At 40.9% G+C, this 25,280-nt stretch overlaps 2 protein-coding genes across 3 annotated transcripts; both read left to right on the top strand.

Moving 5' to 3' along the window:
- Positions 1,347–12,942, top strand: LOC109717272. Of its 2 annotated transcripts, XM_020242946.1 has the most exons (21): positions 1,347–1,709; positions 1,800–1,884; positions 2,921–2,960; positions 3,059–3,310; positions 4,445–4,544; positions 4,624–4,698; positions 5,259–5,357; positions 5,637–5,753; positions 5,842–5,957; positions 6,081–6,180; positions 6,544–6,899; positions 7,112–7,442; positions 8,122–8,330; positions 8,715–8,933; positions 9,351–9,537; positions 9,776–10,023; positions 10,246–10,338; positions 10,421–10,522; positions 10,903–11,263; positions 11,686–11,823; positions 12,053–12,942. In XM_020242946.1, exons 1-21 carry the CDS (start codon positions 1,578–1,580, stop codon positions 12,659–12,661), a joined length of 3,969 nt encoding a protein of 1,322 aa, XP_020098535.1. In that variant the 5' UTR covers positions 1,347–1,577; the 3' UTR covers positions 12,662–12,942. The 2 variants fall into 2 exon arrangements, with proteins under 2 accessions (XP_020098535.1, XP_020098536.1); XM_020242947.1 differs by lacking the exon at positions 1,347–1,709 and having other exon boundaries at positions 1,798–1,884; positions 3,069–3,310.
- Positions 20,045–22,769, top strand: LOC109717378 (nuclear transcription factor Y subunit B-4-like). Its single transcript, XM_020243137.1, is given in 7 exon segments — positions 20,045–20,244; positions 20,339–20,437; positions 20,439–20,581; positions 20,678–20,807; positions 20,970–20,975; positions 21,376–21,453; positions 22,396–22,769. Coding segments are annotated over 6 exon segments (474 nt in total). The 5' UTR covers positions 20,045–20,244; positions 20,339–20,374; the 3' UTR covers positions 22,450–22,769.

Raw genomic sequence — 25,280 nt, 5'->3', positions numbered from 1 at the left:
TGGAGCATGTGATGGCACTGGGGCTATGCCCCTCTAAATCTGTGGGTGGGTGTCGTGGTGGGTCATGTGCCCGACATTACACGTGGCTCTGACTAGGGCAAACGCTAGCAGTTATTAATTCATACGGGTTTCTAGGAGATGAGTCATTGTCTCCAACTACATCCTGTGGAGAGAGTAAAATAGTACTCCAACTACTCAACATGATGCAGTGGTTGTTATCCCAATTTCTGTTTTTTTTTTTTTTTTTTTTTTTTTCAAAATAAAAGTTTTAACTTTTGTGCATAGTGAGTTTGGAGAAGAAAAAATATATATAGAACTCGGCTATTATGCTATTAATAGCACCAAGTCATTGGTGCTACCAAGTTTTTGGCCATTGAAGTAAGAGATGTGCGGTTAGAATGATGTGGGCCCCCTAGGGTTGAGTGGGTAGTTGGTTCAATAGTATGATCTAACGGGTGAAAATGATCAAATTGGTAGATCTAACGGCGGAAAACTTGGTAGCACCAAGTGCTTCGTGCTATTAATAGCATAGCTGCCGGACTCATATATATATATATATATATATATATAAAAGATGAGATGTGGATTTCGGGTTCAAGTAATCAAGTCGCACTTCTAGCGTGAAAATTTGTATGCAAGGCCCAATCTGACCCAGGACGAGATCTTGCTTAAAAAAAAAAAAAAATTGTAACGGGCTGGACTAGGTTTGGACTATTTTGAAGTATTTTCTTCGAGGTTGGCCCGATCAATCCAAACTCAACAATATATTTCCGATTTAAATCTTGAGATACCTCTTATTCCATGCTTAATTTTTAGAAGCATTTTTAGGATATTGAGTCGCGTTTTCGCATGCCTTTCGATTCCTTTGTGTGGCCGTCACTACTGCAGCAGCAGTATGTTTTGGGAATGTATTTTTGTATTGCGGTAGTGAGATGGTAAAAACTTCGTTTAGCATTGCAGGATACAATATTTCATTTGTTTTCGCAAATAATATCATGTCGCAGATCGCTCGATTATATAGAGTATGATAGAAACTGTAGGAGCATCTCTCTACATGTTTTTGTCCCCCAACTCCTTTTGGCCCATTGCTCTAAAACTTAGTGAGTGGGCCGAGTTTCAAGGGCAGTTAAAGCCCAATTGGATCTTAATTGGGCCTAAAGTAGAAAAGCGAAAAGCCTAGTCCGAGATTCGTCCATTTCCCTCGAAAAGCACGGATATTCTGGCGTTTATATATCAGCCTTACAAATCTGATATGTGGACCCCACTTTTGCGGGGTCCACATGTGCTAATCGCAAATGTGATATTTGCACCCGCTCGACTCTACGCCCACTCGGACGAGACCTTCCTCGCCTTCTCCTCCATTTTCTGAGCTCGCTCGCCTCCCTTCGAGAGATCTAAATCATTTCCCTTCTCTCTCTCTCTCTCTCTCTCTCTCTCTCTCTCTCTGTTTCTCGCACCTCCATTAACGCCTCCACATCCCAAACCCTTGTTTTCCTTCTTCTTCGATCGAGATCGAGATCGAGGAGAGGAACGATAGTTTGGAGGAGGAGGAAGAGGAGGAGGAGGAGGGGTGAGAGATGCTGCGATTGAGGGCGTTTCGCCCAGCGAGCGGCAAGATCGTGAAGATCCAGCTGCACCCCACGCATCCATGGCTCGTCACCGCCGACGATTCTGATCACGTCTCAGTTTGGAACTGGGAGCATCGCCAGGTCCCGATCTGTCCCCGTATTTGTTGGTTTTTCGTGGTTTTTTGTGCTCGGTCGTGTGGTTAATCGACCTACTCGTGTTCGGATTGGTAGGTAATCTATGAGCTCAAAGCGGGTGGGGTGGATGAGAGGAGATTGGTTGGGGCGAAGCTGGAGAAGCTCGCGGAAGGAGAATCTGGTAGGCGAATTAGAATCTATTTGCTCGCTTTATCTCTAGAGCATGGTTTGAACTACAATAGTTTACTTCCAAAAAAAAAAAAATGAAGTAAGAGGGAGGTGATTAGATCTATCTCTTCAAATTATAATAAATACATTTCATAGAGGATCTAGCAGATTAGTAAAGTGTGTATATAGATAAATAGTGTTGGTTGATGTGGCTAGACTTTTCACACAGAAATAACGGACTATTTAATGAGTTATTCTTTTAAGCTAAATGATGTACCTTCATTCTCTAGATTGATTCCCTAGGAGTTTAGGAGAGAAGATGATTCATGAGAGTAATGTCAAACTAGTACTGGCCAAATTAAGCTATCTATTGTTAAGATGTGCCATTCTGCACTCATTATATTCAATATGAAGTTTGCTCTTCAAACCCCACTATCGGAACCAGAAATTCTAACAATATAACAGTAACCAGAAAAAAGAGAAAGAAAGAAAGAAAGAAAAGTGGGTATAAATGACAGAAAGTAGTTTATAACCTGATTTCATGAACTGAATAGCTCTGTAAATAGTGTAAGCTCACTAGCATTTTGAGTAGTGTATTAGTTAGTGACATGTTTGGTTTTATACTTCATACTTACAAATGTTACAGCATATCTCTTGCAGTTTCTCCCTGAGAAACACAATGTTCATTGTAAACCCCATGGCATATTCAAAACATCCTGCATAATGAACTAAGTTTATCCCAGAAATATAAGCATGAAGTAACTTGAGTTAGACGTTGACTACCGGCTGTGATGCAGGATTAATTATGAACCATGCAGTTGCTGCCACACAGTGCAGTAAGGCTTGTTAGATCATGCATAATATTAACATGACCGAAAAATTATAGACTACCTCAGCAATTTCTTTTTCGTCTCTTATCACCTATGGCAATAAACAAAATTGCTTATCAGTTTTATGTTGCTTGTGGGTTTATATTCTTCACTTGTATATGATTTTTTGAATATGATACATAGACTTTGTTTTGAGTTAAACATCTGCACTTTGTACAGATACTAAAGGAAAACCTACAGAGGCTATCCGGGGAGGAAGGTAATAATTCAGGAGACTTTGCAGTACTTGAATTCCACTTTTCAATGGCTTTTCACAGCTTTACTAAATCTAGATGGGGTCAACTATTCTTTACCAAGTGTAAAGCAGGTTACTTTCTATGATGATGATGTTTGTTTCTGGCAACATTGGCGCAACCGCACTGCCGCTGCAGAGGCTCCAATTGCAGCCAATCAACATTCTTCTGCTTTCATTACGCCTCCTCCCCCCTCCACCAGAGGAAGACATTTTCTTGTCATTTGCTGTGAGAATAAAGCAATATTTCTAGACTTGGTGACCATGAGAGGGCGTGATGTTCCTAAGCAGGAGCTTGACAACAAGTCACTTCTTTGGTATACAATTTTTTTTCTTTTGTTTTTACTCTACATATAATTTGAAGTAAACAAGAATTTGTCACTTCTTGATTCGTTCTGTGCTTAAAAAGTTAAAATAGTACATAACTGAAATTCTATCTGGTGTTTATTTCCTTGCTCCACGACATGAAGAAAGTAGTTTTTCCTTAAAGATGAGAATTGCTAATTAAATTCATTTAAGCTGAGGTGCGAACTATCAGGGGAAGTTTCTTTCAGCTTTCTAACGTTTGTGCAGGATATCGTTTACTTAGTAACAGTCGAAACTAATAGACTAAGAATTTTAAATTTATTCAGGCATAAGATAATAAATGCTTGAGAACAGCATCTACAACTTTCGGAGGTACATCGAAATTGGCACTACTGCCTGATGTGCTGTGAGGAAGAAGGGATTCATGCAGTAAGCAAAGTAATTTCTGAGGCTCTTGGAGGTTTGAATTATTAACAAAATAAATTCACGAAGAAGGATGCCTGAGAAATGAGAATAGCTTAGAAACCAGATATAACTATTTACAGAATAAAAAAGCATAGGTATGTAAGGCACATAATATTGTGAAATAGTGATAGATTAAAATAAAAGCAGGCAAACTGGTATTGCTCAGTGCTGGATTTGTGAAGCGGCATGAGGACATAACTTGATCGATTCCTTGAGCAGATGTGAGCTATTACTTAGAGCTTTACGATCTCTTTCATTGTTTCACCTGTATATTACTCAAGTGATGCCCTTTGATGTTCCATTAGTTAATGTTTTGGACTTAGCTGCTGTAGGGTGTTAATCCTCTTGTACTCGCTTTGCCATATTGTTTTCAAGTTGCAAGACTTATATTCTTTTTGCAAGACATATTCTTTCTATATAGATTTTTGGCTGTTTCCTTTCCATTCACTTTGACCAACTGTGCTTTGGAGTGGAGAACCTTGTTATGTTATTGAATAAGAAACAGAAAAGATAAGAACTCTTCTTCAAGTCTAGTTTTTCGTTCTCTTCATTTCTTCCTACTAAATACCTACCAGGAAACTTCGCAGTGCAACTATATGGAAACCATTGATTTAGTATTCCTTTATGACTTTTATCTGGATATTTGAATGATTATACCCTAATTTCTATTGCTATTACAGTATGGCATTCCTCTCGAGGTCTTCTGCTGGTGATGGTCCTCTTGTTGCTTTTGGCGCATCTGATGGTGTGATAAGAGTTCTTTCAATGATAACATGGAAGGTTTCGACATATTTCCTCCTGCCTCTGTATTTTGCATGCTAAAATTTTTTAAGATGGCTGCTAGACTTATTCTTTGCAGCTTGTTCGAAGGTATACTGGTGGCCACAAAGGATCAATTTCTTGCTTGATGACATTCATGGCATCTAGCGGTGAGGTAACTTTTCACATTTACACATTATATTACCTACAGGGTTTGCTTTAGTTGTATGTAATGGTCTTGTTCATCTTATTTGTGCTATTACAAACTTATTTTGAGTTACGCAGTAGAATAATTGGTTTTCAAATCTTAATCATTATCTAACTTGGAGGCAATCAAAACTACTCTTGGACATGTTATGATTTGAGGGTTAGTTTTCCCAAGCAAACTATCACTTTTTTGCATGTTATGGCGAATCAATCACTACTTACTGTACATATAAAGAAATTTAAGTATCTAAAATATGCATTAAATAAAGTATATATGTACATATATGCATTTATCTCACTATGCATGTTATCTGCATTAAGTCATTAACCAATAATTCCTTGTAAATAAATGGTTTGTTTAGGTGAAGCTTTTGATTTTTTTAATCCTTGAGGTTGACTGACTGTTGGCAAGATGGTTATTATGTCCCTTTTTAAGGCATTTGATGTTTTATATGAATTGGTTTAATGCTGTAGTTTTTAGTTTCTTTTGCTTCTAACATTACATTTTCATTATCAATTGGATCTCAGGCATTCTTAGTTTCTGGTGCTAGTGATGGTTTCTTGATACTTTGGAGTGCTGATCACATGTACGATTCACGTGAACTTGTTCCTAAGCATAGTTTGAAGGTGATTCAAATTTCTATTTTTTTTATTGATTTCCAGATAGTTTATAGTTGGTGTCTATCCAAGCTTTTGTTGCTTAAGCATTTCCTCTTCCTGTCTTCTAGTAATCTTTGGTGTTTGTGACTTGAGAAGTTGGTTATCTTTGTTTAATTGAATTTTGCCAATCGATAAGTACAATGATCATGGCATCCTATTGTGGCATGATTTACATCATGATCTACATAACACTAGTGTAATATTTTATCAATTTGAAACTTATATTTTTCTGTCTGTCTTTCTAAGGCTCATGATGGAGGAGTCATAGCTGTTGAACTCTCAAGAGTGATGGGAAGTGCTCCGCAACTCATTACTATTGGTGCTGACAAAACATTAGCTATCTGGGATACTATGACATTAAAGGTGTTGTATGTTTGAGGCTCTTACATGATTGCCTGTTTAGTTGAGTGCTGTGGGAATTCTGTGTTAACAATCTTTATTATTTATACAGGAATTAAGGCGTATTAAACCAGTACCTAGACTTTCCTGCCATAGTGTAGCATCTTGGTGCCACCCTCGGGCTCCAAACCTTGATATCCTTACTTGTGTTAAGGACTCCCATATTTGGTAATATTATGTGCTTTCTGGTCCAACTTGTCATGATAAATTTTGACAGTGCAAACTACATAACAAGTTTGGTCTGATACGGTACATTATGAACCACAAACTCTTATTTTTGCTCCGTGACAGGGCCATTGAACATCCAACATATTCTGCTTTAACTAGACCGCTGTGTGAATTATCTTCGCTTGTTCCTCCGCAGGTTCTTGCTGCTACAAAGAAACTAAGGGTATGTCTTAAACTTGAATTCAACAATTGAACAACTCGGTAAAACACGTCTAATTTTCTTTTGAAGTCTTGTAGCTTCTATTCTAAGATATTTGAAGTGGATCTAGAAGATCAGATGTTGTTTTCTGATTAAAAATGAAATGCTATTTCAATTGCCTTCCCATCTTTGTGATAGTCTGTTTATTAGAGTTTTTCTTTTGTGACATAAATGAGCTAACTATTCTACTTCACTGCATATATTACTTGGCCAATTGTGATGGTTTTGTTTATCTATAGATTTGCGAATATTTCACATCTTTGTTCATGCGTAATTGTCTGCCTTCCGAGCAAATTAGAAAGCTTAAATATATGAGCTTTATTTCAGGTTTATTGCATGGTTGCTCATCCGCTTCAGCCGCACCTTGTTGCCACGGGAACGAATATAGGGGTTATTTTAAGCGAGTTTGATGCCAGGGCACTTCCGGCGGTGGCTCCTCTACCTACACCAGCAGGGAGCAGGGAACACTCTGCTGTATTTATTGTTGAGAGAGAACTCAAGTTACTAAATTTTCAGCTGTCAAACACAGCAAACCCGTCTCTTGGAAGTTCCAATATGGCATCTGACACAGGAAGAATGAGGGCAGATCCAGAGCAACTGGTCGTAAAGCAGACTAAGAAGCACATAAGTACCCCTGCTCCTCATGAATCATATTCCGTCCTCTCTGTCAGCAGTTCTGGAAAGTGAGTTGCTATTTCTTAACATGCTATTTTCTTCTCTCGTATCTCATTAATTCACAAGTTCTTAATTATCAAGTAAATAATGTATCGTCTTCTTCCGCTTTGTATAGCTATTCAACTCTCTTTTGACATTAACTGTGGGGACCCTGTCTTTTCATCCTTGTTTTACATAGAATGTTAATAATTGTATGTCATTAATCTGCCTTTTCTTGCAGGTATGTCGCAATTGTCTGGCCTGACATTCCTTCATTTGTAATTTACAAGGCCAGCGATTGGTCGGTTGTTGATTCAGGCACCGGAAGGCTTTTCGCCTGGGACACTTGTCGTGACCGATATGCTTTGGTGGAGACTGCTATGCCTCCTAGAATACCGCTTGTTGCAAAAGGTGGATCATCAAAAAAGGCGAAAGAAGCTGCTGCCGCTGCTGCTCAAGCAGCAGCAGCAGCTGCTGCTGCAGCTTCTGCAGCAACCGTACAAGTGCGAATCTTATTGGATGATGGAACTGCACACGTTCTGCAGAGATCCATTGATGGGCGGAGTGAACCAGTTAGTATCTCATCTCCTGCTTATTTTTTTCATTATTTCCTTTTTAAGATGCTCAACAGTTGTGTGACAATTTGTAGTTTTGAGTGATTGCCTTGATTATGACTTGATCTTTTTATTACCCATTGTTTTGCCATATTATTGCTTCCATGTGGTTGTGTGTTATTAAGCTTAGTTATTGGATTTCCACAGTACAGTGACCTGGTGAAGGTTGTTGGTTCACTGGGTCATTGGTTTGATTGGTTGATCAATTGAATGGAACGGGTTTGCCCAGATCCTTCAGGCTTAACCACAGTCTAACCACCGGTTTGATGAGTTGGTTTGGTTGGTTGATCTATTGAATGGAATAGGTTTGCCCAAACCCTTCAGGCTTGACCAGTTCGCCAGTCTAACCACTGGTTTGATGAGTTTCATTTGGTTCAATTTCATCTCTGGTCCGAAAATGTAACTGAACTGGCCTAGTGGCCAGTTCACTTATCTAACTGCGCGATCTGGTCTGGGCCTGATAGCAATGCTTTTTAAGTTTGTGAGGAATTTTACTAGAATGTTTGTGGTTTTCACTTCTTTCATCCACATTTTAATTTGAAGGTGTATGGATTTCCTCCTTTATATATTATTTGTGTATAATGTAAATAGCAGGTTATTTTCTGATATTAGTTAATGCATCTATTTCTGTTTGAAGGTTATCGGCTTGCATGGAGGCGCGTTGCTTGGTGTAGCATATCGGATGTCACGGAGGATCAGCCCTATGGCTGCGACCGCTATATCAACAATGCCATTGTCAGGCTTTGGCAACACCGGGTCCCTTTCATCTTTTGCGGCTGCTGATGACCCTTTTTCCTCCAATAAACCTTCTGCTGAGGCACCACCTCAAAACTTCCAGCTCTACAGGTTCGAAGAATGTTGTGTTGAAAATCTGATTCATTTAGCCATTTGGGAGTGTATCTTCCCCAGTGTTGGATGTTGAAGCAACTTAATTCAGAGAAATATGTTTAGGTTGTTCCACATGTATCAATGATATAGGCATATAGCATTGATATGGATATTGGTAATAAGTAACTAAGTTTATGCAAATAATATGCGCAGTTTGACCTAGTCTGGCAAAGCATACCAGTTGAGTCTGCAGGAACCTTGATAACTTTTGTTGCTTTTTCAAACTGTCAGCTATATCTTAGAAACCTCATATAGGATATACTGCACAGATAGCTTGGATATTGATTGGATTTTGAAAGATATCTTGCTTCAGCCTCTAACTTGACTATCTTATTAATGCAGTTGGGAAACCTATCAACCTGTGAGCGGCCTCTTTGCACAACCAGAGTGGACTGCATGGGACCAAACTGTTGAGTATTGTGCTTTCGCTTACCATCAGTACATAGTCATTGCTTCCCTGCGCCCTCAGTTTAGGTTTCTTGGAGATGTTTCCATTCCCTTTGCTACCGGTGGTGTTTGGCATCGCAGGCAATTGTTTGTTGCTACACCTACTACCATTGAGTAAGATAAATGACCTCCCTGAATACAATGCTCTTTTTAAATTGACTTCAAACATCTGGATACATATGGTGAAGGACACGATGTTTTTATGTGCCTTTTCTCTACATTGTGGTGGTAAAAGACAATATATAATCTAACAATAGGTGCATATAGTAGCAATCAGGAGCTACTCATTTCTGCAATAAATTAAAAAATTAACAAAAGCGAAGTATATACTCAGGAGTTGGCAGTGGTGTGGTTAGGCAATTATTTGATTTATTTCTTCCCTCCATAAATAAGAAAATGACACTACTATCATCTGAAGCTCATATATCAGTCTAATTAGGTACTATAGGTGGTTTTTTTTTTTTTAAATTTTTTTTTGTTTGCGCATGTCTTCTAGCTCTGTAGCTTTTGCTAACTGTAACTCTTCTTTAGGTGTGTATTCGTGGATGCTGGTGTTGCACCTATTGATATTGAAACAAGAAAGAGGAAAGAAGAAATTAAAGCAAGAGAAGCTCAAACTAGGGCAGTGACAGAACATGGAGAGTTAGCACTTATCACAGTTGATAGCCCACAAGTTACGGCAAATGAAAGAATCTCATTGAGGCCTCCAATGCTGCAGGTTGTTTATAAGATCTCTACTATTTTTCAGTATTTACTCAATTTAATGTGGGAATTTCTTTTTCTTTCGTTGTTCTGCATTAAATGCTCCTCAAGTATTTGGAACTTCTTGTCCATTATTTTGGGAATTGTTCATTTAGATATAGAGCGAAGGTTTAAGAGAATGCATAATGTACACAGCAAACCTAGTTAGAAATGCAAAACAGAATTTCAAATGTTTGCTTTTAAATGTTTCCCAGGTCGTTCGTTTAGCCTCCTTTCAGCATGCTCCTTCTATACCACCATTCATAACATTGCCAAAACAGTCCAAGATAGAGGGGGAGGATACTTTGCAGAAAGAGATGGAAGAAAGGAAAGTCAATGAAGTTGCTGTTGCTGGAGGAGGGGTATCTGTGGCAATCACTCGCTTCCCTCCTGAGCAGAAACGCCCTATTGGGCCTCTTATTGTTGTAGGTGTTAGAGATGGTGTTCTTTGGCTCATTGACAGGTAAGTGATCCCCAATTGCTTGTTATTACTATTACAGTCACAAAATTTGGCTTGTTAATACATGGGTTCATAAGATTATATAGATGCTAGGTGGGTCAAGAGGGAATCACTTGAATCCTAGATGGGACAGAAGAAAATGAAACAGCACAACATGAACCACACAACATAAACAGACTCTTCAGAATATTCTATGGACTCTGATTCTGTAATCTGTTGTCTCAGGTATATGTGTGCCCATGCCTTGGCTCTTAGTCATCCAGGTATTCGATGCCGGTGCCTTGCTGCCTATGGAGATGCAGTTAGTGCAGTGAAATGGTACTACTCTAGAAGTTTCTGTTATGAAAATATCGCTTTCAAAAGTCAGGAAACATGTATGACTCTAATGAAACTTACACAGGGCAAGTCGACTGGGTAGAGAGCATCATGATGACTTGGCTCAGTTTTTGCTTGGGATGGGATATGCAACGGAAGCTCTTCATTTACCTGGAATTTCTAAGAGGTAGGGACTGAAGATATTGAACATACCTAACATCCTTGTAGAATACCATTTTGTTGTGAAGGGGGCTTTTAGATTTATACCTCTGCAAGATCATCTATCTACGTATAATTCTTTTGTGGAATCAGAATTTTCACATAGATTCACGTCAAAAAAGGTGCAGTTTTACAATCATAAGTTCATAAGCTTATTTTAGGATTTATTAGGGATGTGCATGTAGACAGATAAATTGCAGGTCCACATAAGTGAACATTACTATAATGAATAACTGTTACCATTGTCCCTTTTGTCTCTTTTTCACCCACTACTGTAACAAAATGTAGTAATAGATTTAAGTATGAAGGACAAAATTATGAATGAAATTTACAACTGATTTCCCTCAGGTTAGAGTTTGACTTAGCCATGCAGAGCAACGACTTGAAAAGAGCACTTCAATGCTTGCTAACAATGAGCAACAGCCGGGATATTGGACAAGAAACTGCTGCTGCTGATATAACTGAGATTCTAAGTTTAACAGCTGCTAAACAAGAAAACCTTGTGGATGCTGTGCAAGGAATAGTGAAATTTGTGAAGGAGTTTTTCGATCTCATTGATGCGGCAGATGCTACGGGACAATCTGACATTGCCCGTGAAGTTCTCAAGAGATTAGCTGCTGCAGGATCCGTTAAGGGTGCTCTGCATGGACAAATGCTGAGAGGGCTAGCTCTCCGACTCGCAAATCATGGGGAGCTGACTAGACTTTCGGTATGTAGCCTTGAATCTGCATCTTTTGGCCGTGATATAAGGTTATGCTATAAGTAGTTCAACCGTACTCAGTAATGTTGACTTGTCATCTTTGTTTTCAGTTTTGAATAAACTATCCCGTATGGTCGACCTATTTACACCGTCAATACTAAATTTTGTCTAATTTATAGCAGCAGTATTCGTTTTGAATTCAATTAATATCAAACTTTGTATATGTGCATTTGGTTTTTTTTCTCAAGCTGTAATATTTTTATTAAGCTTTAACCCTGCAACAAGTCAATTGTTATTCTCCCTAGCACTTCTTGCACGTTAGAGGGCAAGCTTTCGTGGTGAAAACAAATATCATTCGAGGTTGATGACTTATTTTGAAGTTGTAGTTTGCTAGAATTCTTTATTACTTAATTCTGTTTTGTATCTCTCAGGGATTGGTGAACAACCTGATTGCGGCAGGCCATGGACGCGAAGCAGCATTTGCTGCTGCAGTTTTAGGGGATAATGCTCTAATGGAGAAGGCATGGCAGGACACTGGAATGCTCGCAGAGGCTGTTCTTCATGCTCATGTAAGTATCTCCAGGTTTATTGGATTTATTGGATCTATTCGTAAACTATTTGTTCATTTGTTGGAAACGCTTTGGAGTGCACAATGTGCTGCTTCGAAGTATACACAGAAGATAAGGACGAAATCAGCTTTTAGACACTGCTTGTTTGACATAGCTCCTGGAATGGCATCTCCCGTATTTTCTTTTCCTCGCAAGTTGCTGACACTTTTAATTCCTTTATTTTGCCCAGGCCCACGGTCGTCCTACTTTGAAGAGCCTGGTCCAAGCATGGAACAAGATGCTACAGAAGGAGCTCGAACACAAACCGTCTGTGAAAACTGATGCTGCTGCTGCATTTTTGGCTTCTCTCGAGGACCCCAAGCTCACGAGTTTAGGGGAACCCGGAAAGAAGCCTCCAATTGAAATCCTTCCTCCTGGGATGCCTTCTCTCACAGCTGCTCCCATCACAATCAAGAAGTCTCTGGCTTCTGCTGGCGCTGCACCACAAAGTGCACAAAGCACTCCCTCTACAGCCCAGAATCCTACTCCAAGTGCCACACAAAGCAATCCCACCTCTGAGAAAAGCTCGACTGAGCCACAGCCGGAGAAGCCGCTTGCGTTGGAAGCGCCCCCGAGTTCGGAGGAATTGGATAAAGCTCCTGCAGAAGCTTCGGAGGCTGTGAGCAGCCCGGAAGCTGCTTCTGCTGCTCCTGCTGCTGATCCTGTGGCTGCGGCTCCAGCTCCAGCTCCAGCTCCAGCTCCAGTTCCTGCTGCTTCTTCAGAGGGAGCTGAACTGCCTCCTTCTCCGGAGGCTCCGGTTCCTGAAGAGGCTGCGCCTCCTGTACAAGCCGGTGCATAAGACATTTTCCTTTTAATTCTTTACCCTCGGTATACTATTCGTTCTTTTCTTTTTCTTTTTTTTTTATTTTTTATTGTCTGTATGTTCTTGTAATGTGGCGATGATTTGGGACAGCTTGGAGGTGGTCTACAGCCTTACAGTTTAGGAACGTAGGAGATGGTTGCGTTTGTCCTTCTTTTGGGTTAAATGTTATCAGTGTTAGTGATCTGTTGAGGAGAGGATTGCCTGATTAGAATTACGGCATCAAAACATTTTTATCCCATTTAAACATTTACTAACAAGTCTCTCTCTCCCCCTTCCCTCCCCCAGGGTACAGTTTGGGATCTAATTAAACTATCAGAAGCGCGCTGGAGATCAATGGGTTTTGGAAAAGTTGCGGCTTTGTCTTAGATAATCTAGATTGAAACTTCCACGCGAATCTCTAGAGCTAGGCTATCTTGTAAGCCTGAAATTACCATAAAAAAAAATAATAAATGTATTGAAAATTCATCAACTTTGATGATGACGATGTTTCTTAATTCGGGCCAAATTAGATAATGGGCTAGTGTTACGTACCTGACTCGGCGCAACCCGTCGAGGATGAGATGTCGCTGAAACGTTGGACGGCGCCGAGGATGATGGATCACGTAACTGCTTGACTCGGATCAATCGGACCCGAATCATGATTGCTGTGAATAAGAAGGTAAAGAAAGAATAGAAAAGAGGAACATGAAGAATGAAAAAAGGGAAAAGAAAGAGAAAGATTAAGAGAGATTAAGAGGATGGAAGGGAAGATGAGGAAGAAGATAGTTTCATTAATATTTTCCTAATTTCTTTGATTACACGCTGCCCTTTTATTCTCAACAATAGAATAGAAACAAAACCCTAATCCTAATTAGACTATCCCAAGCTCTGTTGCTTCCCGCCACTAGCGCAGCCTTTCTCTGGGCCTTCTCCTGAAGTTATGGGCCCCCTGCGTGGGCCTCTTCATTGGGTCACCTTCGGATGGCTTGTCGGGTCTGCCCTCCTTCACGCCCGGATCTGTCAGAACTGACTAGAACCTCAGAACGGTCGGCTGCCCTAGCCTCCTCGTCCGTTCGCTCTCTTCTTCCCCTCACTACCATCGCCCTCATCTCCACCGACACCTCCCTCACTGCGGTCTTCCCCCAGACTCCATGATTGACGGTCGAAGCTTCACAACTTGAGACTTGGAGTAAAGAAAAGCTAAGCCTCATCTCTTCATTTACTTTTACTCTAACTATCCTACTATACTCTACTCCTAATCCTCCTATTTTACTTGGCAGGCGTGACAATCCTCCCCTACTTAAGCTGATCCTTGCCCTCAAGGATCAAAAGATGGATATTGGCTTTTTAGGAACCAATAATCTTCCCACGTTGCGAGATCCCTCGAAAGATTTGCCCATTTCACCAACACTTCGGTCACTGCTCGATTCCCACGCTTCACCGTTCTCCTTTCCAAAATCTCTTCAGGTTCGACTCTCAACTCTTCTTCGTCTCCAATAGTGGGAGCCATAGGTGATGCCTGGACTGATAATGGCGGGCTCTTCTTTAACAGGGAAACATGGAACACCGGATGAACCCGCGATCCTTCGGGTAACTGCAGTTTATACGCGACGGTCCCAACGCGCTCCAGTATCTTAAAAGGACCAAAAAAACGCGCTGTAAGCTTGACATTTTTCCTTATTGCCACGGTGGTTTGCCGATAGGGTTGTAGCTTAAGGTAAACCCAATCTCCCACTGCGAACTCCTTCTCCTTCCTGTGCTTGTCTGCCTGTTCCTTCATTCTGCTTTGGGCTACTTGCAATCGATCCCTCAATTCCCTAGTCAGCTTCTCCCTTTCCGTAGCCCATTCTTTAAACTCCTGTGAGGTAGCTGTCTCCACAGCGGCCACCAGGTAGTTCGGAGGAGGTTGCCCATATAATGCCTCGAATGGAGTCATACCCAAGGATGAGTGGAAATTAGTATTATACCACCATTCGGCTAACGCTAACCACGAGTGCCATTTTTTTGGGTGTTGGAAACACAAACACCTCAAGTAAGTTTCCAAACACCTATTAACCCTTTCGGTTTGCCCGTCGGTCTCCGGGTGATAGGCTGAGCTCATATGCAGTTTGGTCCCCAAGGATTGGAAAAGCTCTCTCCAAAATTGACTTACAAATATCTTGTCCCTATCAGAAACAATCCTCTTGGGACATCCGTGAAGTTTATAGATAGTTCCCATAAAAGCCTTAGCTACATCCGACGCGGTAAATGGGTGTTTGAGCGATATAAAATGGGCATATTTTGTGAGTCTGTCAACTACTACCATGATAGTATCGCATCCTTCCGATTTCGGTAATGATTCAATGAAATCGATACTTACGTCTTCCCAAATTCGGTGAGGGATAGGCAATGGCTGCAGTAATCCAGCGTAGGGTGTTCCATCTACCTTGTTTTGAGCGCAAACAGTGCACTTTTTGACCCATTCTGCAACATCTCTTCTCAATCCCTGCCAAAAGAAGTGTTGTTTAACTCTCCGATATGTATTCTGGATACCTGAATGTCCTCCCATGGCAGAGTTATGCATTTGATCCAATATGCTATCTCTAATAGATCCGGTCTGCCCCACATATAGCCTTCCCTTGTGACGCAGCAACTCATTGCCATAAGTGTATGGCCCTGAAGGGTTCGGCTGTAAGGTTAACTCGTATATTGTTTTCTCACAGTGGGGGTCTTCTTTGTAACTAGCCACCACTTCTCGCACCCAGGTTGGTACGACCGCTGAGATAGCTAAGATAACTCCTTCTTCTCTTCTAGATAGTGCGTCAGCTGCTGCATTCTCTTTACCCTTCTTATACTGAATTGTGTAATTCAGTCCCATCATCTTAAGCATGCCTTTCTGTTGCATGGGTGTGGATATCCTTTGCTCCAAGAGGTGTTTTAGACTCTCGTGATCTGTTTTTATCACAAATGTACCGGTGCCAATATAGTGTTTCCACTTTTGTACCGCCATAAGTATAGCCAGGAATTCCTTTTCATAGGTTGACAATCCCATATGCTTACCGCCAATGGCCTTGCTCAAGTAGGCAATGGGTCTACCTCCTTGTGATAATACTGCCCCAATCCCTGTGCCACAAGCATCCACCTCGATAGTAAATGGCTCACTAAAGTTAGGCATAGCTAGTACTGGGGCCTTTGTCATAGACACCTTTAATTCTTCAAAAGCTGTTTGTGCCTCTCTATTCCAGCTGAATTGATCCTTTTTAAGTAAATCAGTTAGGAGCTTACTGATTTTACCATATCCCTTGATGAATTTCCTATAATATCCGGTGAAACCTAGAAACCCACGTAGTTCCTTGACCGACTTAGGCACGGGCCAGCTAGTCATAGCTTCAATTTTGGACGGATCGGTGGCCACTCCCTCTTCTGAAATTATATGACCCAAATACTCCACCCTGTTCTGTCCAAAGTAGCATTTACTTCGCTTCGCATAAAATTTATTCCTTCTCAATTCTTCCAACGTGATGCGCAAGTGCCTTTCATGATCCTTCATGTTCTTACTGTAGATTAGAATGTCATCAAAGAAAACCAGAATAAATTTCCTCAAATACGGTTCAAATGTGCAATTCATCACAGCTTGAAATGTGGCAGGAGCGTTCGTAAGACCGAACGGCATGACTAGGAACTCGTAATGCCCTTGATGCGTCCGAAATGCAGTTTTATGAATGTCAGCAGGATTCATCCGAATTTGATGATAGCCCGATCTGAGGTCTATCTTTGAAAAACACCTTGACCCGCCCAATTCATCTAGCAGGTCGTCTATAATCGGTATTGGAAACTTGTCCTTCACCGTGCATTTGTTAAGTTGTCGATAATCTATACACATTCTCCAACTCCCATCCTTCTTTTTGACCAATAGGGCGGGGGAAGCAAAGGGACTATTACTCCGCTGAATGATCTCATGGCTCAATAATTCTTTTATCTGTTTTTCAATCTCCTCCTTTTGATCATGTGAATACCGATATGGTCGAATGTTAACCGGTGTCGTGTTGGATTGTAAAGGAATCTTGTGATCCTCGATGCGAGGTGGGGGTAACTCCCGTGGCTCCTCGAACACATCCTGGAACTCCTCCAGAAGCTGTTGGATCCCTGGAGTCAGGTTGACTCCCTGTTCGGCCTCTTCTGATAACGCTTGGTGCCTGAGGAGATAACATTCCCCCTTCTCGATCTCTTGCCTCCACTGAGCTGCAGAGATTAAGCTTAATTTAGCTCCTTCGTCAATCCCCTTCAACTCAAGCTTTTGTCCCTCTTTCATGATCACTACTGAGTTGGATAAGAAATCAAAAGTTACTAATCCATAAGATTTGAGCCAATCGATTCCTAACACCACATTCGAGCCTTCGATTCTGATTACTCTCAAGTCAGTTTGAAAAGAGTGTCCTTGCATAGTCCAGGTAAATCCGGGGCATCTGAGCTTACTCAAAACCTTGTGCCCATTTGCTACTGTCACCGTCAGAGGTGGCGCTGCTTCCATCCGTGCTCCTATTTCTTGGGCTACTTGCAGGTCGATGAAGCTGTGCGTGCTTCCCGTGTCTACCAAGATGGTAAGGGCCCGATTGTTGGTCTCCCCTCGTATCTTAATGGTATCCTGGGGTATTTCTCCACATAAGGCATGTACAGAAACTCCGATTTCCTGCTGATCCTCGCCGCCAGGTATAATTTCAACTTCCTCCCCTTCTCTCCCAGCGATTGCCCCTTCACTGTTTCCTGTTTGCAAGCAATCTTCATCATAAACCTCCATAATGTTGTCAGTAGCTTGTAGAATGTTCAGCGATTTGTTTGAACACACATGCCCCTGGTGATACTTATCTCCACACCGAAAACACAGCCCTGCTGCTCGACGTTGCTCCATTAATTGCTTGTTGATCTGGTAAGGGTTTGCAGCAGTTTTGTTTTGATTTTGGTTTGCCTGCTTATTTCCCTCCGAGCTCTTAAACAGAGAGTTCGATTGATACGGTCTTGGAGTATATCTACTCTTTCGATTGATCACTGTAATAGCCCTTTCATGTAACTGTGCTTGTTCGTAGGCTTCTTCTAATGAGTTAGGATGAGCGATGTCAAGAAAGGGAACTAATTCTTCCTTGAGCCCGTTAATAAAGCATGCAATAAAATACTCCTCCGACAAGTGTGGGTTGTAATGGAGCAACTGGAATCTCAGTTCCTCGAACCTTTCTTGATATTTCTCGCAAGTCCCTGTGTGCTTCAAGTTACTGAACTCTCGAATTAGATATCTCTCCCCCATATGTGAAAATCTTCTACATATAGCTTCGGTGAACTCGTTCCAAGAAACGAGTTGTTTGTTAATAAAATACCCTTGTTTCCAAGTTCTTGCCTTACCGATTAAGTGCATGGTTGCTACACTTAGCCATTGATGCTGGGGTATCTGATACAGTTCAAAATATTGCTCGCAATTTTCGATCCAATTTCGAGGGTCATCACCATCAAAGGAAGGAAAATCCAGTTTCGGGTAAGGTAATTGGTAATGATTGTGTTTGTTGACCCATGGTGAGCTATGATTCTCTTCCTCTTCAATTTGCCGCAGCGGCGTTGGTAAAATTCCCTTGCCTTTATCCGTTCTGATCGCAATTGGTGTTCTACTGCTTCCAGGGTTGCCGCATTGTGGGAATTTCCCTTCGAGAGGGCTTGCTGTATCTGGGCTCTTGAGTGGAGGTGGCTTAGCTGCGAACAGCTTGAGCAGCTCCTCATGCCTTTTGGTTGCTTCAATCCGCATTGCTTCGAATTGCCTTTCCCCGGACTCCTTGACTTCGGCTAACTGTCGGTTGAGTACCTCAATCTCGGCCTGATGCTCAGTTCCTAGTTTCTGGAACTGCTCCTCTAAAGTACGTATATGATCACTGAGATCTCTCAACCTAGTCCCCTCAGCCATCTCTATCTCATCAAGATATTCTTTTGGGTTAAATCTAAACTTGTTGCCTCGTTTACCCCCAATCTTGCTAAAATCCGAGAATGATTGAATGTATTTCGAGCGTGATTCGGCACAGGGTTGTTACTGTGGTGGTTTCCTTTGTCCAAACCCGATCTCGGATCAGATTTGGCAGCGCGGAAATCTTTTCGCGATTAAACTCGACAATACTCGATCGGAGTTAGGAAGCGATTTCACCACACAACGCCCTGGGGTCGTACCGCTCTGATACCAATTGTTACGTACCTGACTCGGCGCAACCCGTCGAGGATGAGATGTCGCTGAAACGTTGGACGGCGCCGAGGATGATGGATCACGTAACTGCTTGACTCGGATCAGATTTGGACCCGAATCGTGATTGCTGTGAATAAGAAGGTAAAGAAAGAATAGAAAAAGAGGAACAGGAAGAATGAAAAGAGGGAAAAGAAAGAGAAAGATTAAGAGGGATTAAGGGGATGGAAGGGAAGATGAGGAAGAAGAAAGTTTCATTAATATTTTCCTAATTTCTTTGATTACACGCTGCCCTTTTATTCTCAACAATAGAATAGAAACAAAACCCTAATCCTAATTGGACTATCCCAAGCTCTGTTGCTTCCCGCCACTAGCGCAGCCTTTCTCTGGGCCTTTTCCTGAAGTTATGGGCCCCCTGCGTGGGCCTCTTCATTGGGTCACCTCCGGATGGCTTGTCGGGTCCGCCCTTCTTCACGCCCGGATCCATCAGAACTGACTAGAACCTCAGAACGGTCGGCTACCCTAGCCTCCTCGTCCGTTCGCCCCCTTCTTCCCCTCACTACCATCGCCCTCATCTCCACCGATACCTCCCTCACTGCGGTCTTCCCCCAGACTCCATGATTGACGGTTGAGGCTTCACAACCTGAGACTTGAAGTAAAGAAAAGCTAAGCCTCCTCTCTACCCTTACTTTTATTCTAACTATCCTACTATACTCTACTCCTAATCCTCCTATTTTACTTGGCAGGCGTGACAGCTAGGTCTTGTAGGTAAGGATCCAGCAAGCCCATCTCACACCTTACTTTACCTCTGGACTCATCACTTGGGTCGCGCGTGACTCACTTGGCCACTCTATTTATTTATATTTATATTAGGTAAAAAGGTCAAAGGTAAAATCTGAGTAAGGAGGTAAAGATTTTTGAGGACCCCCCCCCCCCTCTTCCGTAGGTCAGTTTAAAAGAGGTTTCCAAAAGTTTGTTACTTTCGGTTAAATTAATCAATTAATTCAAGAGCGGAATCAGCGGATCTACATTTTTACAATTTTTCTATTTTTTTTTTTAACCTTGTTGTTATGATGATATTATTATATCTCACGCGCTTCTCGTGTACTCCAAGCAGGGTAGTACACGTAATGTACACACCACTTAGCACGGTTTTTTTCTAAAGTACACCACCATGTGGCCAAAACGCATCTCTCTCTCTCTCTCTCTCTCTCTCTCATATTAGTCTCCGTCCCGCTCTCATCGGTGTTAACAGTCCCGGGCGATCTCTCTCCTCCCCCTGATGAACGACTCCCATCGCACGACCCAATCGACGGCTCTGATCCCAACCCCGGCCCTCCGAACCCCCATCTCCGCCGTCCATCGCCTTCTTCTCCTTCCTCCTCCTCGCGTACTCCTCCACCCCCCCATTTTAAACACTCCTCGCATCTTCTACGTACAAACCCTAACCCCCCCTCTTCTCTCTCTTCTCCTCATGGATTTAGGTCTAGGGTTTGGGACGCATCTCGGGGGAGGGCTCCATGGCGGAGTTCGCGGCCCCGGGCACGCCCGATAGCGGCCACTCCGGCGACCTCGGCGGGATCGCGGGAGCACGACCGGTTCCTCCCGATCGCCAACATCGGGCGCATCATGAGGAAGGCGATCCCGGAGAACGGGAAGATATCCAAGGACGCTAAGGAATCCATCCAGGAGTGCGTCTCCGAGTTCATCAGCTTCGTCACCAGCGAGTTCGGTGCCCTAACCCCATCCTCTTCCTCTCCTCTTCTCGCTCCGTCGGTTTCGTTTCCGCTGTTTTGGTTGTGATTTCTAGGGTTTTGGAGCAGGGCCAGCGACAAGTGCCAAAGGGAGAAGAGGAAGACGATCAATGGCGACGACCTGCTCTGGGCGATGGGGACGCTAGGGTTTGAGGATTACGTCGAACCCCTCAAGCTCTATTTGCAGCTCTATAGAGAAGTAATTGCCTTTTATTTATCAGATTTTCATATCAATCAAATCATTGCTTATCTTTTGAATTTAATACTTTCCTTTCTCAAAAAACTTACTTTTTTTTTTTCGGTGGTTAATTGCTCCCCTGCATCTGAACGCATTATGAAACTGATGATGCTGGTGCTACAGATGGAGGTACTTATTTTGGTCATAAAATTTGTACACCGACCCTTTTAATTGAAGTATCCAGTACATTTGAATGAGTTGGCTTTTTATCATTTGCTAAAAATGTATGGTGACCTCTCAACTATATGCCATAAATGGTTCTCTCTCAACTTTTAATTGCTTTGTTTTAAGTTTTCTTTCTAAATTGAATTGTGGTTTTGTTAAAATTGATTCCATCCACTGAAAAAATGTCAGGACAGTGAAATCTACCAGACTCACTATTAAAATTAATTAAAGTTAAAAAAAGGAGAAATCGTGGGTGTATCAATCGGAAAAAAAAAATGTTGAGAGGTGTATCACAAAATGGTCTATAGGTGAGGTAGTCCCTGCAAATTTTAACCTTTTTATTCTCTATTGTCCAAACTTGAAGGGGGACAGCAAGGGTTCACGCCCTGCCGATCAATCAGGAAAGAAAGAAGGTGTAATTAATGGTGACCCTGGGGCTTCGGTAGGTTACTGATTTCCGTCAAGGCTAGCTTTCCTGTCATTTATGTTTTTCTTATATATTTCATGTTTAGTTCGATCAGCAAATATCATTGCTAATGTTTAGTTATTTAAGGAATACATGATCTTCACTTGTTCCTGTTTCTGTTTTGCCTTTAATTTCCTAGCATTTTCAGATTGATTTTGTGATTGAATTCTCCTCTCTTTTATGATGCTGGTGGCTCTAAGGCTGTACTTCTTTTTTACATTCGGAAACCAAAGAAGCAGTTGACGAAACTCTATTTCATATGCATCCTAGTCAATTTGTAGTATAGATGGTCGGTTATGGGGCTTGATGTTTTTCCTTTGTTATTTGATCTTTTTCCCGTCTTGAACATATTGCTTGTTATACTATCAAATTATTGTTCCCCTTGGACTTTCAAAGCTTGTTATCTCTTGCCATTTCCTTTTGTTTAAAGTGTAGAGCGTACAATGTTTTATTGCATTGACTTTTATGGCCTCCTTTTCATGGCATTTTTTTTTTCCTTCTCTTTACATGCTCTTTTACTTCTTTTTCAATGCATGGGTGTTGTGCAGTATATTAATGTAATTCATGTTGATGGAGGTCAGGCTTGGCAATGGGAGGGCTGAGGAATTTGCCAATATGATGACTTTTCTTGGAATTTTAATTTGATAGAGCTTTTCATACAGAATCTTTGGGTTGGCTTGGATTGTGAGGTGAATTGGTGGACAGATGTTTTTTTTTTGTTTGATCCTGCATGTGATATATATTACGCCAATGAGTGCGAGTCGTCTAAGAATATGGATTTTAACAGATAGTTTGATTCATCTTGAATTTGTTGACTTGTATTTCTGGAATTATGGGTAGTCAAGTAGGGTGAATTTGTGTAGATGTTTAATAATATGGCAGAGAATGATTATCTTTGTTTTTTCCCCCCTGGGACAGTTGTATATTTTCCTGGAGGGACAGGTCTTTAGTAGGAAGATGGTGATGTGTTGAAGAGACTAGGAAGATAGCGATATGTTCAGGAGACGAGCCACATAACATGTGGAGGGGCAGTGAACCTTTCCATTGCCTAGGCTAAAAGTGATGTTTAACCGGTTTTGACAGGTGCTCTTAGCATCTTGTTGCAGAATTAGAGTCTGCAAGTTCTGGCTTATCTTTGAAAGGAAATTGGTCTTTAGAAGGACTTGTATTTGACACCAATCAACTGGGACGGTAATCCTGGTTTTAGTTCCAATGTCGTAGATTTGCTGGGAATTTTATTCTTCAGCAATTTTGAAATTTCAGGACCACACAATCCAATACTGCTTAAGGTTTCGTTATCTTAGCAACTGCTGTTGTTTCTTTTTTTTTTTGCCAGTTTTGTCGAAAAATCGTTCAAAGTATAAGTTTTCCTTAAAAGTTTTGGAGGGCTGAGAATTCAAGAGTTTTCTATTCAACAAACAACACACAAAGTGTGCAGCCAGGATGTCTAATTTTTCACATGATTTTGATCTTGAAAGTGTCGAAAGTAAAAGCATACATAAACAGTTACTGTTCCAAGCTTGTTTATAGTCTATATGTTATATCTTATAGTTACTCTTTGTTATATATAACATGCATATGGCATTCTGGTGGGCATATATCTAAGTTGTATTGGTGCTAACTCTTTTCATTACTTGTTATCTTGATATATCTTAATACACATAAATTTGGAAATCAATGATATTTTATACAAAGACAATCTAAAGTCTAAACAAATTCCTTATTGAATTTCTGGAGATTTACCCACGTAATGTTGGCTAATTAGAGTTTTTGGAGAGACTATCAAAAGCAGAAGCTCAAACGTAAAATAGCCAAATTCCATGAATCCTGCAAAAGCCGAAACATAAAATGATATCTTACTCGTGGACTGTGTAAAGTGACTTTGGTGATCTTTAGAGTAAACTTAAAAAGGCATAACTTTGTCTGTTTTAGTTTGCTTGCAGTAATCAAGTTTTATCCATTTCTCTCAAATTTCAAGCTTCCAACACTTTGCATTAACATATGTTGATTCAAATGTTAAAAACCATGTGCTGTTACCGTTGTTACCCTAAGATCTCTTTATCCTAGATCTTTTGTTCTAATATCAGCTGCCCAAAATCATGCTTTTGAAAGCCATTCGGCGGCATTTTATTTTGCTCGAGCAATTTCTTTTTCTTCTTTTCGGACAGGTTTAAGCTGACGGTAGCTTTGTTTTGATTTGCAGTATGCCGGCTTCTAGTGTTGGTATTCCTCAATGCAGCGTTTGGGGGTTGGGGAAGGCTAGCTCCATATAGCTTCATATTTCGTCGTTCCATGTTTAATTAAGTAATCAGTTCCTGCTGCTTCGGTATTGTTCCCTTCTTTTTTTTTCTTCTTTTTTTTTTCCCCCCTATTTTACTCTCTTTTGCCCTGGCTATATTAATAGATACTTTCCCATTATCTTAGTTTTTTTGGCTCTATTTTTGCCTTTGTCATATTAATATATACTATCCAATGGCTGATTATTGGTACATTTAGTGCACCACTGTGTCTTCAGAGCTGTCGTCTCTGCCATTCGATGAGAAGGCTGCATTTTGTCGATGTAATGGTTAAAAATAAGTTGGATGGTGGGNGTCATCTCGTGCACCACTGTGTCTTCAGAGCTGTCGTCTCTGCCATTCGATGAGAAGGCTGCATTTTGTCGATGTAATGGTTAAAAATAAGTTGGATGGTGGGGATTGAAGTACGAGCATCCAATAAAAGAAGCCTCTTTTTATATATATATATATATATATATATATATATATATAATAGTTAAAAATAAGTTGGATGGTGGGGATTGAAGTAATTTGAGCACGGCGCATGGCCTAGCCTGCTTCGCAAGGGGTAAGTACTAATCTCGTGTTATTCACCATTTTTGTGTAGGAACCTTGTGAATGTTTATAAGTTGCACTATCACCAGCGTGATTTTTCGTTTTGGTCTCTATCCAGTAATATCCACAACTTGGTTCTTGTTTCGATTCATTGTAATCTTTTCTTTCTTTCATTCTATAAATAAACTTGATAACAGAGATTAGGTGTTTGCTTGCAAAAATTTTACAAAGTTCGAGAACAAAGTGAGGATTCAATTGGTTATGCAAACGGCATCATTGTTCCACCGACAGCCGAGGGGGTGAAGTCACGTTCGGGACTAAATTCTCACTTTTGTTGTTTGATTCGCCGTAAATCAAGTTCGGTTGCGACACGATTTCGGGGAAGCAAATAGCAGTTTGGAAGTTAATTTTTATCTAAATTTTAGTTTAGTTAAATTTATGTTTAATACCAAGTCTAGTTATGGAATTAATTTTATCTCAACTTTAGTTTAATCAAAACCAATGTTTAATCTGAAGTCTGGGTTGTGGGGAATCAAAAAAAAATGATTCAAACATAATTTGAGAATTAATTTTGTTCTGAGAAAAAAACTAGCGTGACACATTTCTCCTTTCCATTTTATATGGAGTAATGATATATTGATATATATTATGAATGTACTAGCCGTTTAAACTAGTGGAATAAGTCACCGTCAAAAAGTACGATAAACATATAATTTATTTTTTTATCCTTGAGCGTATCTCAGTTTGACCATAGGAGGGGGGTGTGTGTGTGTGTGTTTTCAACCAAAAACGTGAGAAACTGTGCCATCTTTTTGTTTAACATTTTAGTTTGCTGACATAATGCATGTGTTGGTAATCAACTTTTGCCAAGCCATATGTACAATAAAATTTGGCTAAATTACATTTATGGTCCTCAAACTATAAGAGGCCCAACATTTTGATCCTGAAATTTTAATCAGTTGTAATTTTTTA

The sequence above is a fragment of the Ananas comosus genome, linkage group 11, assembly GCF_001540865.1.
Source record: "Ananas comosus cultivar F153 linkage group 11, ASM154086v1, whole genome shotgun sequence".
NCBI lineage: Eukaryota > Viridiplantae > Streptophyta > Magnoliopsida > Poales > Bromeliaceae > Ananas > Ananas comosus.
Note: the sequence above shows the minus strand (reverse complement) of the source record. Positions and strands in the feature narration are given on the sequence as shown.